Below are 13,730 nucleotides of genomic sequence, written 5' to 3'. Positions count from 1 at the left end.
CTGTTGGCCTGTTTTTTCAAGAGGGTGCTGCGAGATGTAAAGCATTGTGTGAATGAATGCAGTGTGAGGTGTCCTGACTGTAGTCTGGTGTCTGTGGCCTTTGCCACCTGACACACCTGCCATGGGTCACCTTCACAGGAATAGGATCCAGTGGCAGAATTGTGTTGTCTTGTGTTATTTCCCCAGTAACTTCTCAACAGTTTCGTTTACCTACCTAAGTTTAAATTGGCTGTTTCAGAATTTGAATATTTAGCAAATTTATGACTTCAGTACTGGAGTGTTTTAGTTGTGCTTTAGCCTGAATCTTCAAAGTCATTGTGTGCAGGGGTGTGCAACCTCACGTTTTTGTGTTTGCAATACTAACAGAATGGTAATTTAGATGATACTGGATTTAGATAAGAGAGAGTAAGATTGGGAAATAACATACTTGTTCAAAATATTGGCAACTAAAGTCCTGTGTTTTCTTGTTGTGGAATTCTGCATCATGTCAGTGAATATGCTTGATTTTTATTCCATTTTCCAATGAAGATTGGCTTTCAGATGCATCCATTTGTTTTTATAAGAAGGAAGAAGACAGTGGTTTTCCCTAATGAAAGATCTTTTTTTTTGATCTTTTGGGGTAGGTAGAGTGGAGTTTAGTTGCCCATGTTAGTGTTACTGAACTCTTGAATTCTCTGCAGAGTTGTGTTTGCAGGGACCTATTAGGCTTAAATTAGGAAAGGCGCAGAAGAGGAAGAGAGGGAAGACAGCATAATGTTATCCCAGAAAAGGTGGGAAGGAACTTGTAATTCATCAGCTGACAAGCCATCAGTCAGTAATATCCTGAAACAGAAGTCATTTTTATCCACAAGCTCTTTAAAGAAACAAGGAATAGCAAAACATACATCAATAACACCAGCTGCATTCCCATTCCTTGCTCAGGATACTTCAGAATTCCTGTGGTGCTAAAATTGAGACACCTGGAGCTGCCTGGACCTTAGATTTTAACCCCCAAAAAAGGACCATTAGTTTTTAGAGCAGTTGATCTGCTGATAAGAGGGTGAAAATGCTGCATTGTTTGGATGTATGTTCAGGAGGTCAGGATGTTATTTCTAGTTATCTCTTGCTGATTTAATAAGTGAGTATGGACAAATCACTTAATGCGAAGCCATTTCCTGTTCTGTAAGTGCTAACAGGTCTCAAAGTTATTACATAACTGCTCTAATCTGGAAAGACAACCTTGTGCAGAGTAAAAGAAATTTTATCCCATTTTACTTTTGTATCCTATAAATAGGAGCGATGTTATGAGGTGTTTTCTCTGTTGGTATAAGCAGCCAGTTGTAGTCCTATACAGGACTATACAAATAACTGGAAATAAATCAAGAATTTAACAGAAGTGCTGTTTTATACAAGATAATTGAGGGTTTGATTTGCTGGTAATACAGGGAGAAATTCTTGCCTTTGACTTCAGAGGTCTGTCCTGGCGAGAGATCCTGTAACACTGTCTGCAAATTGTCAGCTCTGGCAGGTTTTCATGTGCCAGACTCAGTCAGATCCACACAAACTGATTTTCCTGTGTGGCCAGAATTATTGTTTATTCTGTTGAGACAATGTAGCATTGAAATGTTTGTATTCAAAGCCAGAAGGTCTTTAGGATTGTTTTCCATAGAATGCAGTCTCTCCTGAGATGCTACATGAACAGGTGTGGTCACTTACACAGAAAAAAGTCATTTTAAAAGACTCAGTGGGTTTTTAGGTAAGATTCTTGTAAAATTTTTTTAACACTTACTGAAGCTCTGCTAATACGTCCTTATTTTTAAAATTAGGATCCTTGAGTTCCAAACAGTTCTGAGGATTTTTGAGTATGAATCTCATTTTGGACCCACAATTGGTAATAGCTTTTGCTGAATAAATAATTCAATGGAGGTTCAAATCACTGACCCTGAATCTTGAAAACTACAGGTAAAGTGCTTGTTGAATGTTAAACTCATATATTTAAATTCTCTAATTTTCTGTAATACGCTATCCATTTAACTTAAAATATTTATTTTATTTTACTGTCAGATATTAAAAGCACAACTGTTCTCATTATACAATACTATGCTCAGGGGAGCAAATTTGTTCTTTTTTTAGCTTTTTCAACTTTGTTCCTACAACATATAATTCTAAAAGTTGTAAAAAGCAATTTAGAGTATATTTTGGGGTGTTTAGTAATAAAATGTTCTTTAAGTTAGCTGTGACAGGCTACTGACAATGGGCTGAAGTGCAGAACTACACAGGACGTCTGGCTTCATTGTGAGCACTGTGAGCTGGAATGCGTGAGCCTCACAGTTCAGAAAATGGAATGTATGTAAACAGGTATTTTATGCTGGAAAACGTGGGCTTGCATTTGTACCAAAATAGCTCTTTCGGCAAAGAAAGCACGGGAAGGTGCTTGTCACAACTCTCTTTGCTGTCCCTCACTGAGCTAAAATGTTTGATTTAGTGGAGACAATCCTGACTTCTTGGCTGGTGTCAGAAGAGGGAATCATCCTTCAGTCACTGGATGTGTGCCTCTTCTCTTGGAGCACTGGAGCGTGAGCCCGTCCTGCCACCCACCTCTTGTTCCTCACGTCACGAGCCACATTGTCAGTGTGCAGCTAATAAATTCTTTCTTTTTTTAACCTTATACACCCACTGTTCCCGTTAATGTGCCCATTGTTTCTTTATGTCAACCCAGTCCTTCTGTTTGTCCTGCCACTCCCTCGGCCGTGTATACCTTTGCCTTCCTTTGCCTTGTTCATTTCCTTCCACAGGCTCCTTTCTTTTGTTAATCTCCTCTGAACTGTTATCCCTGTAACCCTGAAGCTGTGTGATTGATATAATTATAATATGATAATGGCCAAAGTAATGCAATTTTTTTTTTTTAGTATTGCATATTCTATTTGCAATTTCAGTGGGTTTGGTTTTCTTTAATGGAAGAGGCAAGTTAAAATTGTAAATATTTTGTTTATGAATTTTATATTAATGAGCAAATTAAATAATTTAATTATTTAGATCTAATTATTTATTTATGTGATTTGGTAATAATTTGGTCCCTCTGATGTGTGGGCCCTGTGGGGTGTTACTCCTGTGCTACAACTCCCTGTGCTGGGGGTAGACGGCTGCACCCTGGCAGACCCTGCCTTGGCAGCAGGTGCAGAGTGCAGCTAACTGAAAACTTGGCGAAATATGAATTATGTTTTCCTCATGTTTTTTCTCGAGAGGAATTAATGACTCTTTAATTCCAGCACACAGAAGCGATGCCCGCGCTCCTCTGGGCCGTTCCCGGTGCGGAGCGACACGGCCGGGTCCCGCCCGAGCGCTGCGGTGGGACCGTAACCTCGGGGCATCATCGCACTCCAGCCGGTCCCATCCCATTCCCATCCCCATTCCCATCTCCACCGCCGGCGGAGGGCGGGCGCTGCCGCAGCCGCTCACCTGCGGGGGCGGCCCCTCCGCCCGGCCCGGCCCGGCCCGGCCCTGCCCTGCCCGAACATGCGCCGAGGCTCCGGCTGCCGCCGCTCCACACACACCATGCGAGCTGGCTGCGGCGGCCGCCGGGGAGCAGCAGCAGCAGCAGCAGCGCCAGTCGTGCCCGTCGCGCCCCCGCCCTCCCCTCAGCCGCTGCCCGTCGCGACGCCTCCATGGACGCCCAGCCGGCCGGCAGCACCGGCGCCCGGTACGCGGCTGGGGCGGGCCGGGGGGCCGGGCCGGGGGTCGCCGGGGGCAGCGCCGCCTCCGCCGGGCTCTGGGGATGCTCCGTCCCGGGCGGGAGGAGGGGCCGGGAGCGGCGGTCGCTGCGGCAGCCGGAGCGGAGGGTCGGGCCGCGGGACGGTGTCAGGGCGGTGGGGTTCCGGGCGCTGCAGCCGCTGAGGGCAGTTCGGGCCCCCGGGCTGACCCCGACGGGCACCGGGGGCTGGGACCGGAGCCGCCTGCGGCCCGTGGGCAGGGGCTGCCCAGGCCGGGACCGACCGGCCGGGACCGACTGACCGGACCGGGCCACCCCGCGGTCCGCTCTGGCCACCGGCCTGACCCAGCTGTGGGCGGGGGCTGTGCCCACCTGTGCCGGCTGAGCCGCCCCAGCACAGCCACTGCGCGGGCACAAACTGGTTCTTGCACTTTGAGGGGGTTTTCTTTTTTCTTAGACAGGAGCATTAGCTTGAGCTAATTACACACCTGCGCAGAAGCCCTTCAGTAGTTATATGCAAACTGCCTTTGGGCTTCAAAGGGTTGCTGAAGAGCGTGTCATGTCTGTGGAAGACCAGGTCCTTTTGCTTGAGGTCCTTTTGCTCCTGCTTGTGCAGCTTGCAACACACCTTGACAGCGAAACGCTGACGTTCATTACCCTGTAACTCAATACCTTCTTGCTCACCCTCAAGAGGGAGCTGCAGGTGGATAACTTTCTCCATTCCAGGTGTGCACTCCCACTGCCCCTAAAATACATAAACTTCCATTGTGTGCGTGTGAGAGAGTTGTTTCTTCAAAAGCTGAATCAGTCTGCAAATAACATTCTTCCCCCATGATGACGGCGTGTTAAACTGTAGACATGGCTGCATTAAAGGTCAGCTTGTGGATTCTGTATTTGACATAAGACATTTATAATAATCTGCTTTATAATCTATGCAGGAGTAGAAGCTTTTAAGAGTGCAGTTGTTGGAGAGGTTTGCTGCTTAGAAGAGTGATAATGGCTCTGTTCATAGTTCTTCATCAAGTGTTTGGAGCAGTGGTGTGCTCTCTCTCTGGCTGCACACTTTCCCTTTATCTTAAAGTTGAAAACAGCAAACATTTACCTGAGATTTTATTTCTGCTGAAGAAACCATAATGGGAAAAACCATTTCCTGAACGTTAGACTATATAAGCTGTACAATACTGCTCTTTTTTGGTGGCACTAATATTAATGTTAGAGTTATTACAAAGATCAGAGGAGGTGGTCTAGTGGTATTTAAAGCACAAAGTCCTGTGGGATTTAAAAATCCAGAGTAATAGACTTGCTAATGATCAAAAATGACCTGTCTATTAGTATTTATATATATAACCCCTACCTGGAAGTACTCAAGGCTGGGTTGGATGGGGCTTTGAGCAACTTTGTGTAGTGGGAAGTGTCTGCCCACAGCACAGGTTTGGAATGAGATAATGTTCAAGGTCCTTTCCAGCCCTGTCAGTTCTATGATTCTGTGATTTTTAAGAGCTTTATATAATTTTGTTGCCATTTGTCTTGATAATTCTTTAACAGATGGCCCAGCAATTTAAAAAATATTTTTTAACTCCAGGCTGGAAAGGTGGGTTGTGTGTTTGTAATAATGATGTTAAATGATACCATTAAATGACCTCCAGGTGCTGTGTTTGCACTGACAATAGCAGCAGGCTGAGGGACTACAGTTGCATTGTGCTTCAGGAAGTTCTGAGCATGGGGAACAATGTGTGCAAAAATATTTAGAAGCAGGAGGGAGCTGGGTGAATTTTGCCATGTTGAGCAAGTTCTCCTGAAAGTCCGTGTTACTGAAGCTGCTGGAGCTCTTGGTGCTGGCGCCTCATCGCCTTTCTGGAGCTCCATCTGCTGGAACCAGCTCTCCCATTCCAGGGTGACACTGCACTGGGATCTAAAGGGATTCAAATGTTTCCAGTACTGTGCTACAAAGTGTTGAAAAGCATATATCAGGATTTTGGCTAGTTTGTGGGAAAAGATTACTATTTCCTTATTGTAGTTCACATTTTACTTAAATCACTCCTTTAAAACCCCAGTGAAGCTCCCAGACAGTGTTTCCACAGATCTGAATTTGTGGTTTCTTTAGGTATCATGTATGTTTTGGGAATAGATTGAGATTATCAGATCATAGGTGGATGAAAAGTGATCTAGTGGAATGATTGGAACTGAAAAGTAAACAGATATTTGAGCAGGGATGATGAAAAATGACCTCCCATTTTAGAGATTTTCAGCTGTTGTCTTCAACTTGATAATAAAACTTTCAGTCATCCTGTTGTGAAAAAACAATCGTCAGAAGAAAGTCTCAATCTCAGGATGCTCATTCAGGTATACTTGACTCAGTGGCTGAAGCCTCAGCTGTATGTCAAAAATTGAATGATTGTCATTCAATCATACTGAACTTGGATGTCATTTTACATTTCTTTCTAACTAAAATTGCCATCCTGAACTGATGAAATCTTCTCACTGCATCTGCATTAAAGCTTTTACTTTTTACCAATCCTTGTTTCCTGTCAGAAAGGGAAAAATTGACAGGAAGATCCCAGACTAACTGAATCCAAGTTCAACATCAGCCTCACTTGTTTTGGTTTTCCTTTGTTTTTTCTCCTCAGGTAGTGTGCTTAGTTGTTTTTTGCACTCTGAAATGGAGATAAGAGTAACTATTTTCTTCTTGAAGCCACTGTGCCAAAGAATAACTCTTCAAAAAGGCTTTGGCAATGCTGAGTGCCAAGACAACTTTCTACTGTTACTTCTTTTTCTGTTCTTGAGTATTGATTCAGTGGGCAGGTTCAAGAGAACTGTAAAGGTGTATTGAAGTGCTATGCTTGAATTTTTATTTAATTGGAGAGAAAATGGCATTGTTAGTGATCAATGTGCTGTGAAGTATGCTTTGCAGATGACTTCTGAAGAATTAACTCAGGCTGGGGGAAGCTCTCAGGGAAACATAATCTGTAATGTCATGTAAAGCAATGATTAAAGGCAAAGCAGCAATCCCCTATTTGTTCAAGTATTTTGTGTCATTCCTATATATTATTTCTATTGGAGCATAAGATACTGTTCAGCAGTTCAATGATTAAAGAAAAGCATGATTTTTTTTTTTAAAGTTGCAACAAAATATGATACAGAGTAATTTATTTTGAAAATACTTTGCTTAGATTTAATGAAACAAAAAAACCAAACCCAACCAAATGAAATAAAACCAAACAAAGAAGCATTTCAACTCACATGAAGTACTGCAGGAAAATGCTTTTTGGGCCAGAATGTGTATTTCATCCCTTATACATTGGTCACCACACTGAAGTCTGAAAGAAGTGAAGTCAGCATAAACAAGTACAAACAGACATGCCCAGGTAGCTCTCTTGTTACCTACCCAGCCTTTTTCACTGCTGGGAAGTGCAAAATCCAGCCAACAGGGGGAATTGCCTGACTTCCCTCCCTAAATTTTCACCCAGTCTGATTTCAGAATATTACAGACTACTCAGAATAATACAGATCTCTACCATGACCTTGCAGTCCTTAGGAAAATCAGATCTCACAGATTTTGTCTGGCTTCTTACCATGAACATGGCAGAGTGAGTTTGCAATATGCTTCATGCTTTATTTGTTTGTTTGCTGGGTACCTAAATGTGCTCAATACCATTGCATGATAGTGGTCTAGTGCAGCTCTTGCTGATTTATTTTTTCTCATTCGTTTTGGTGAGACAAGAATTAGACCTTTAAAAATTGAGAGTAACTATGTCAGAAGTGTAGACCAGAGGTCAGGTGTCAGAAGGTGGAACAGAGGCAGTAAAACTGAAAAGTCAGAGCACTTGGAAAAAAGAGCAAGTGGGTATTATAAGGTTGTCTAAAAACCCTTAAAAAGCCCAAAAGGAATTATATCAATCACATGTGACCTTCAAAGTGACAAAGATTGTAGATCATCTGAATTTAAAAAGAAGAGCTATTAAAGCTTGCTAAACATTACTGTGGTGTGATTTATGATGAATATTTACTCCTAATTGCAGCAATCCTGTTAATTTCTGTAATGCTGAATATATTTGTTTTATTTCAGTGTTGATCCTGTGTGAGGTAACTTTTTCTTTGTACATTCCAATAGATCAGTGCTGTTGCAGGATGTTTGGGCTTATTTTTGTAATATGCCAGACTACATTGTGTGTCTTTTTATATATTTTCATTCTGTCTGATGCAGGCAGTTCTGCTGACTGGGAGTGCTCACCCACAGTGGTGCATTTCGCCCTCTGAGCAGTCATGGCAGCACAACAAGGAAAGGGAGCAGTAGAAATGACACCACTACATTTTGTTTGTCTGAACAAACCTATCTTAATGAATTTATTGCATTGTTTGCCCATTCAAATACAGGATGAGAACTGTGAGCCTAATGCAAACTAGATCCTGCTTGGTCCAAGTTAAACATGGTGGGACCAAGGGCAGAACATGAGTCTGCCAGTTCCCTGGTCTTTGTGCTGCTCACTGGACTGCTTTGCCACAACCTTTTGATTTGTGAGCCTTTGCTGGAACAGAAGAGCTTTCTAAAAGACCTTTGACATTGCTGAGGCATCAATAACTCAGTGATTTGAGAGCTGAATTAACCTCAAAAATAAATGGTGTCATACTCCATGTACAACTTGAAATACTATGAATTCCAGAATTGAACCACTGTTGTGTCTCTATGCAGAATATTTGGAGAACAGGAATATTGAAACCTTTCCAGTTGCTTTGTTGTTGAAGTAATGGCATTTCTGCAGCACTGAGGAGACTTAGACATCGGCCAGAAAAGTGTTCAAGAACACAGAAAGATAAATGCTGAGGTATTAACAGCTTGGCACATAGAACTGGAAGGGATATGGAAGAATTAATTTTCTTGCATTAGCTTATTTGCTTTTGAATTATGAAGATGTTTTTGTATTGTCTGAAAATGGAATAGTAACAAGTTATTGTGAGAACTGCTTATTTGTTCTTTTCATCCAAGATTATTTCTGATCTCATGTGGGTTTGGAAATGCTTGCAGAAGAAAAGAATTCTTCCCAAGTGATGTGCTTTTTGTTTTCTTTGAATGTAGAGATTTTTTTCAGGCTCACAACTTCTAGTGCAGTGTTGCACAAGGAAGTCAATGATTTAGAAAAGCAGTAATGGACTTAGGAATGATGTAGAGAACTGGAAAAGGCTTAAGGAAGTAACCCCAGGTGTACCCTGGTATCTCCTAATGTCCCTGTGATTATCCAGCGGAACAGAAAATGGTGTCACGGCAGAATTTCCATATTTCTATTTTTGAAAACAGGCAGTGGGAAGGACATCCTGGTGTCAATGAGGATACCATGGGGTGTGAACTGCTGACCCTTTGCACGAAAAGGACACAGGGAGGAACACTTGGGGACACAGCAGGGGCTGAAGACCCCCAGACCTTTTCCTATTTAGACGATGAGGGTTTAAAAGCCCCAGGGGTTCCATTGTTCCAAGTCCGTCCTCGGAGGCACCAGCTCAAGCTGTTATTTTGTTACTGGACCAAGATGAAATAATTTTAAGGATTGGGACATCTGAGACTGTTATGGGAAATTGGAGGTCAAGCCTGTCTCACTGTGAGTGTGTGATGTGCAGCTGTGAAGGGGTTTGGTCCCAGCTCAGGTGATGGGAGTGTGACTGCCAGTGGCTCCTGGATGGTCAGACAGGGAAGTTTCCTTAACACTGAAATGGAGGCCTTTGAAATGTGCTTTGGGAGGCTTCTCACATCTGTGAATGGTTGAAATGTTAGCACTGGTGAAGCTTAAATGGTGTTTGGTCCTTTGTATTTTATTCTCCTCCTCTAAGTGAAGTTACCCACGCAACTGCAACTGACTTATGCAGATAAGGTAGATTTGGCAGAGAAATGCATCCATCAGATTTAACTTGCTTTTAATGTTTCACAGTACTGAAGGAGCTCTTGAATTACTATTAAAAGCATTACTACAAAGGCACAAACCTCAGACTTACCTTTCTTTTTAAAGTTCTGATAATTACTGAGGCTGAGGATTTTAGCATTTTGCACAGTATAAGGTTCAAGATGCTTTTGTTATTGAAGAAATGTGTAAAACCCAGTGACAAATCACAAAGCTTATGCACTGCAAACTCGTAGTTAGAAACCAGTCAATGTCATATACACAGTGAAATAAAATTATGCATAAACATAGTAACTCCCATGCTCAAAAATCATGTGCCTCTTTCCTTTTGATAATGGTAAACATAATATTTTTTTAATATGCTTTACTGTTCATTAATATTCCAGATTTTGGTTTTGCTTATTTCTGCTTATTCATTTTGTTTGATATTGCTGTTGACATAGAAGGGATCTGGTGCTTAAGTAAAAGGGGCATTACCTGGAATATTCCAAGGAGCTGTGTTTCCAGCTAGAGACAATGGGGATGCAGTGGAGTAAGGAGAGCAGTTCTTGCTGCAACTACCAGGATATGCTGTGGTTGTGATTTGTGAAGCAACCCCACTCGTGGTCCCTGGGGCAGAAAACAACAATTCCAAGAATAACAAAACCACAAGAAGAACCATATGACTGTCCTTGCAAAACCTGCTGCCCAAAAGCAAGAAAGGAAAGAACCTTGTAAAACCAGCAGGGAAATGGCCTAAATGTGGAAATATTTCAGATCTGAGTTTTTACATTTGTTTTCTTTAGTTAAAAGAAAACATACATATATGTGGGGGAGGAGAGGTTGCATACTGAAGGTTGTCTGAGCATATAGTTGTTTCTAGAGCAGTGGTATTCAAATAAAAACCTGCCAAATCAAGTCTTGAAGAACTTGGCCGAGACAGCCAGAGCCTTCACCATATTTGAGGACTATCTGGAGAATACAGCATTAATTAGAAATTCTCAGCTAGTGAGAATGATGAAAAACCTTTTCAGAGTAGCCCGTGATCCTGCCATGGAGCCAGACAGTTAATTTTCAGTTGTAACCAGTAGTTATTCCCAACTAGGGGAAAAAAAACAGTAATGTCTTTTATCTCCTGCTGTGGCCCAGGTACCCAATGCTGTTAGGAACATGTAACGGGGTCATTATTGAGGCAGCCTGTGGATCTGTTACAGTAATTTTTGTTCCAAATGCAGCACAGGCTTTTCTGTACAGGATGCCATAAAACCAGCAAGAGATTTAATCAGGTATGTTAATGGATTCAGAGTATCTTCCTGGAATTGTCCTTTGGTTTATCATTTTTGGGTCTTCCTTCTGCAGTGTATGTCTTCATTATTGGTACTGCTTTGGGTAATCTAGCAAACAGATAATTTCTGCCATTAGATGCTCTTGGTGAAACTAATTTATGTAAGTAGATCATGGCTGATCAACTTCCACAGTCCAGCTCTCATAATGAGTGGAAGGACTGGTAATGCTGCTTGTAGTTGTGTACAGGGCTGGTACAGCTGATGTGCCAGCGAAGCAGTTCAGGGGAATTCACTGTTTCATTTTGGGCAAAATCAGCCAGATGCACTCACTCCACTGATTAAATTGTTAGTGCCAACTCACCTCATTTTCCATGGCATTTAAGAGAGATTGTTACAAAGAGCGTGTAAAGTCTCAGTTCCTCCCAAAGGTACAAGAACTAACAAGAAGCAGCAGTTTGGCTGCTGGATTGGAGCCTGTTTTGTGGAGAATCCTTGCTGGGAAGAAGCACTTGCTTGTGTCTCTCGCCTGCGTGGTTCTCACATTTGCAGCAATTACTGCCTGAGAGCCGCCTGTCAGCTGCTCTCGTTTGGCTCTCCCTTCTGGTTCGCAGCTTTCTGATGTGGGCCACTGCCACATGCAGTAATTCTTGTTGTTTCAGGTCTGTAATTACAAGGGTATTTGGCTTCTGCCCGGTCTGGACAGGAGAAAAGGTGGCTGATGCTGCTGCTCATTCCAGACAGGTCTGTAGATCAGAGATAGGCTGGCAGCCGCCAGCTCCTCCTACATTAGAGGTATCCAGCTGCATTTGGATCCAGTGGCACATGAACCTGGCGTGCCACGGGCTGGCTTCCGACTCGCTGGTTTGTAGGATGTGGCCGGTGAATTAGCGATGCTCCTGTTCCCGTGGCAGTGTCCAATCGCAGAGTGTGGTGCCGCAGGCAGGCGCTGCCCTGCGCTCCCACCGGGGCTGTCACTCGCAGCTGGCTCAGGAGCACCGAGCGCTGCTGATGCTGGAGCCTAAAAGCTGAGTGGGCTTACAATGACTATGTCAGAACACGCAGGACGCTCAGCAGAGAGGTGAGTAGCAGCACAGAGCATTTTGCATTTGGCTTAGAGGCAGTTCTGATCCTGCTGTTGGAAGCAGGAGGGAATCTGCAGCCCACTGAAGCATGACTAATCAGTTTGCTAAAATGCTGAGCACCCTCGAGTTTAAAGTATTTCTGCCCTATTGTTAACAGTGACAAGTGATGGTTCGTAGCATTTATGTGAGGTGTGTATTTTGCCCAGGTGTTAAGCCCTTGACTTGGGAGCTACATCCTGTGCCAGGTTTCCTTGGAGTATGAGGGAAATGTGCCGCTTGTGTTTCTGCTGCTGCTCTGGGTAGCAGTGTGCATTGTTACTCCAGAAAAGATGCCAAGTGATTATAGTATCTTATTTCTGCTTTGAGCTTCAGCAGTGGTTTTATTCTTCGTCATCTTTCTGTTTCAAAGGAGCATTTTGAAAAGGTTTATTTGTATTGAATGGGGTAATTCTCCTGCATGACAAGAAACGAAAAAACAAAAAAAAACCCAGGTAAAATGCTAGCAATCTAAATATTTTAAACCAGGTGAAGGTGTGCTGTATTCTTGTTAAGTATGTTACTTGGTTCAGGGACACAGATTTAAAAACAGGAAGGTAGGAGTTTTAATACAATAAGCGATAATTGACCAAGTTTTAATTATTAAGCAGGGCTCAGAATAGCTCAGAACAGGCAGACATGATATTGCATTTTGTATGAGGCGGATGCCAAAACTTGGTTAATCAATGCTTGCAAAGCACTCACAGAGAGCCTTGGGTGCAAAAGGATTTGCAGTGTAGCTGAAGTTGTGATGACAAAGCCACTAGGAACAGCGTCACATAATGTTTCTCTCAAATTTAAAGTCCTGCTTTTTGTATATATAATTATACTCTTTATTTCTCTGCAGTCATTATTCCTGAAACCAAAATCAAACCACCAGTGGGTGGTTATTACTGATGCTATCTGCTTGTGCTGTGCTCCCCTGCCTTTTCCTTAAGATATTATCAGGACTTTGCTTTCTGGTTTTCTTTCAGCATTCTGTGTTGTGCTACTTTTTAAAGAACTAACACAGTTTCTAAGTCACAAGACAGATCACATTGGTTAGGGCTGTTCAGAATCAGGAACATGGTAAGGGTTTGTTTGTATTTTGTTGGAGGATGTTTTGTACATGGTTGTACACAATATATTAGTGCAGTGTAGCTCTTTGATCATTGGATGCAGATGTTTCCACTGTCCTAACACTGGCTCTGGGTGACCTTAACTTCATTAGTGCAAGGCTTTATTTTGATTTTTTTTTTTTTTTTGTCCAGCAGTTCTGGTGGTGGTGAACTTGGGCCAAACTAACTCAGCTGGTCTGTATTATCCTGTTGTAAGTAACCTAAAGACCAGCTGAGAAGCCTTGTGACAGGTCAGGCTGACATCTGAATGTTGTACAGGAGAAAAGTACAGCCAGACTAAGTCACTGAGAGTCTTCTGACTTTGAGATACCACAGTAGTTTATTTTGAGTGCAGTGGCACTTCTTAGAGACAGTGATGTTCCCACGAACATGCACAATGGGAAATTTTAACCACCTGTGAGTTTGTAGTGGTTTGTTGCTCAGGCACCACTCTGAACATGAGGTGAATGAAGGCAGATGTTCCAGCAGCAGTTGGTGTAATATTCTGATGCAGACTGACAATGTCTCATCCTTAAAGTGACAACACAATCATGATGTCACCAGCTGGAGTCTGGCAGCCTTACAATGAGATGTGCATTGTCACCCAGTGCTTCTGTGATCCTGGTACCTGAGCTCATCAAATTGCTGTGCACCCACATGGCAAATTCAGCATG

The 13,730-nt window shown here is 42.8% G+C and overlaps 1 protein-coding gene across 1 annotated transcript in view; it reads left to right on the top strand.

Annotated features, from left to right (window-relative positions):
- The first annotated feature begins 3,330 nt into the window (after positions 1-3,330).
- The window catches only part of TTC39A (tetratricopeptide repeat domain 39A), a 42,967-nt gene continuing 32,567 nt past the window's right edge, over positions 3,331-13,730 (top strand). The window contains exon 1 of the mRNA XM_053985500.1: positions 3,331-3,679. Within this exon, the coding sequence (XP_053841475.1) occupies positions 3,645-3,679 (35 nt within the window). The 5' untranslated portion in view covers positions 3,331-3,644. The remainder of the gene's footprint in view (positions 3,680-13,730) is intronic.

Source organism: Vidua macroura, chromosome 9 (assembly GCF_024509145.1).
Source record: "Vidua macroura isolate BioBank_ID:100142 chromosome 9, ASM2450914v1, whole genome shotgun sequence".
NCBI classification, from domain to species: Eukaryota; Metazoa; Chordata; class Aves; order Passeriformes; family Viduidae; genus Vidua; species Vidua macroura.
Note: the sequence above shows the minus strand (reverse complement) of the source record. Positions and strands in the feature narration are given on the sequence as shown.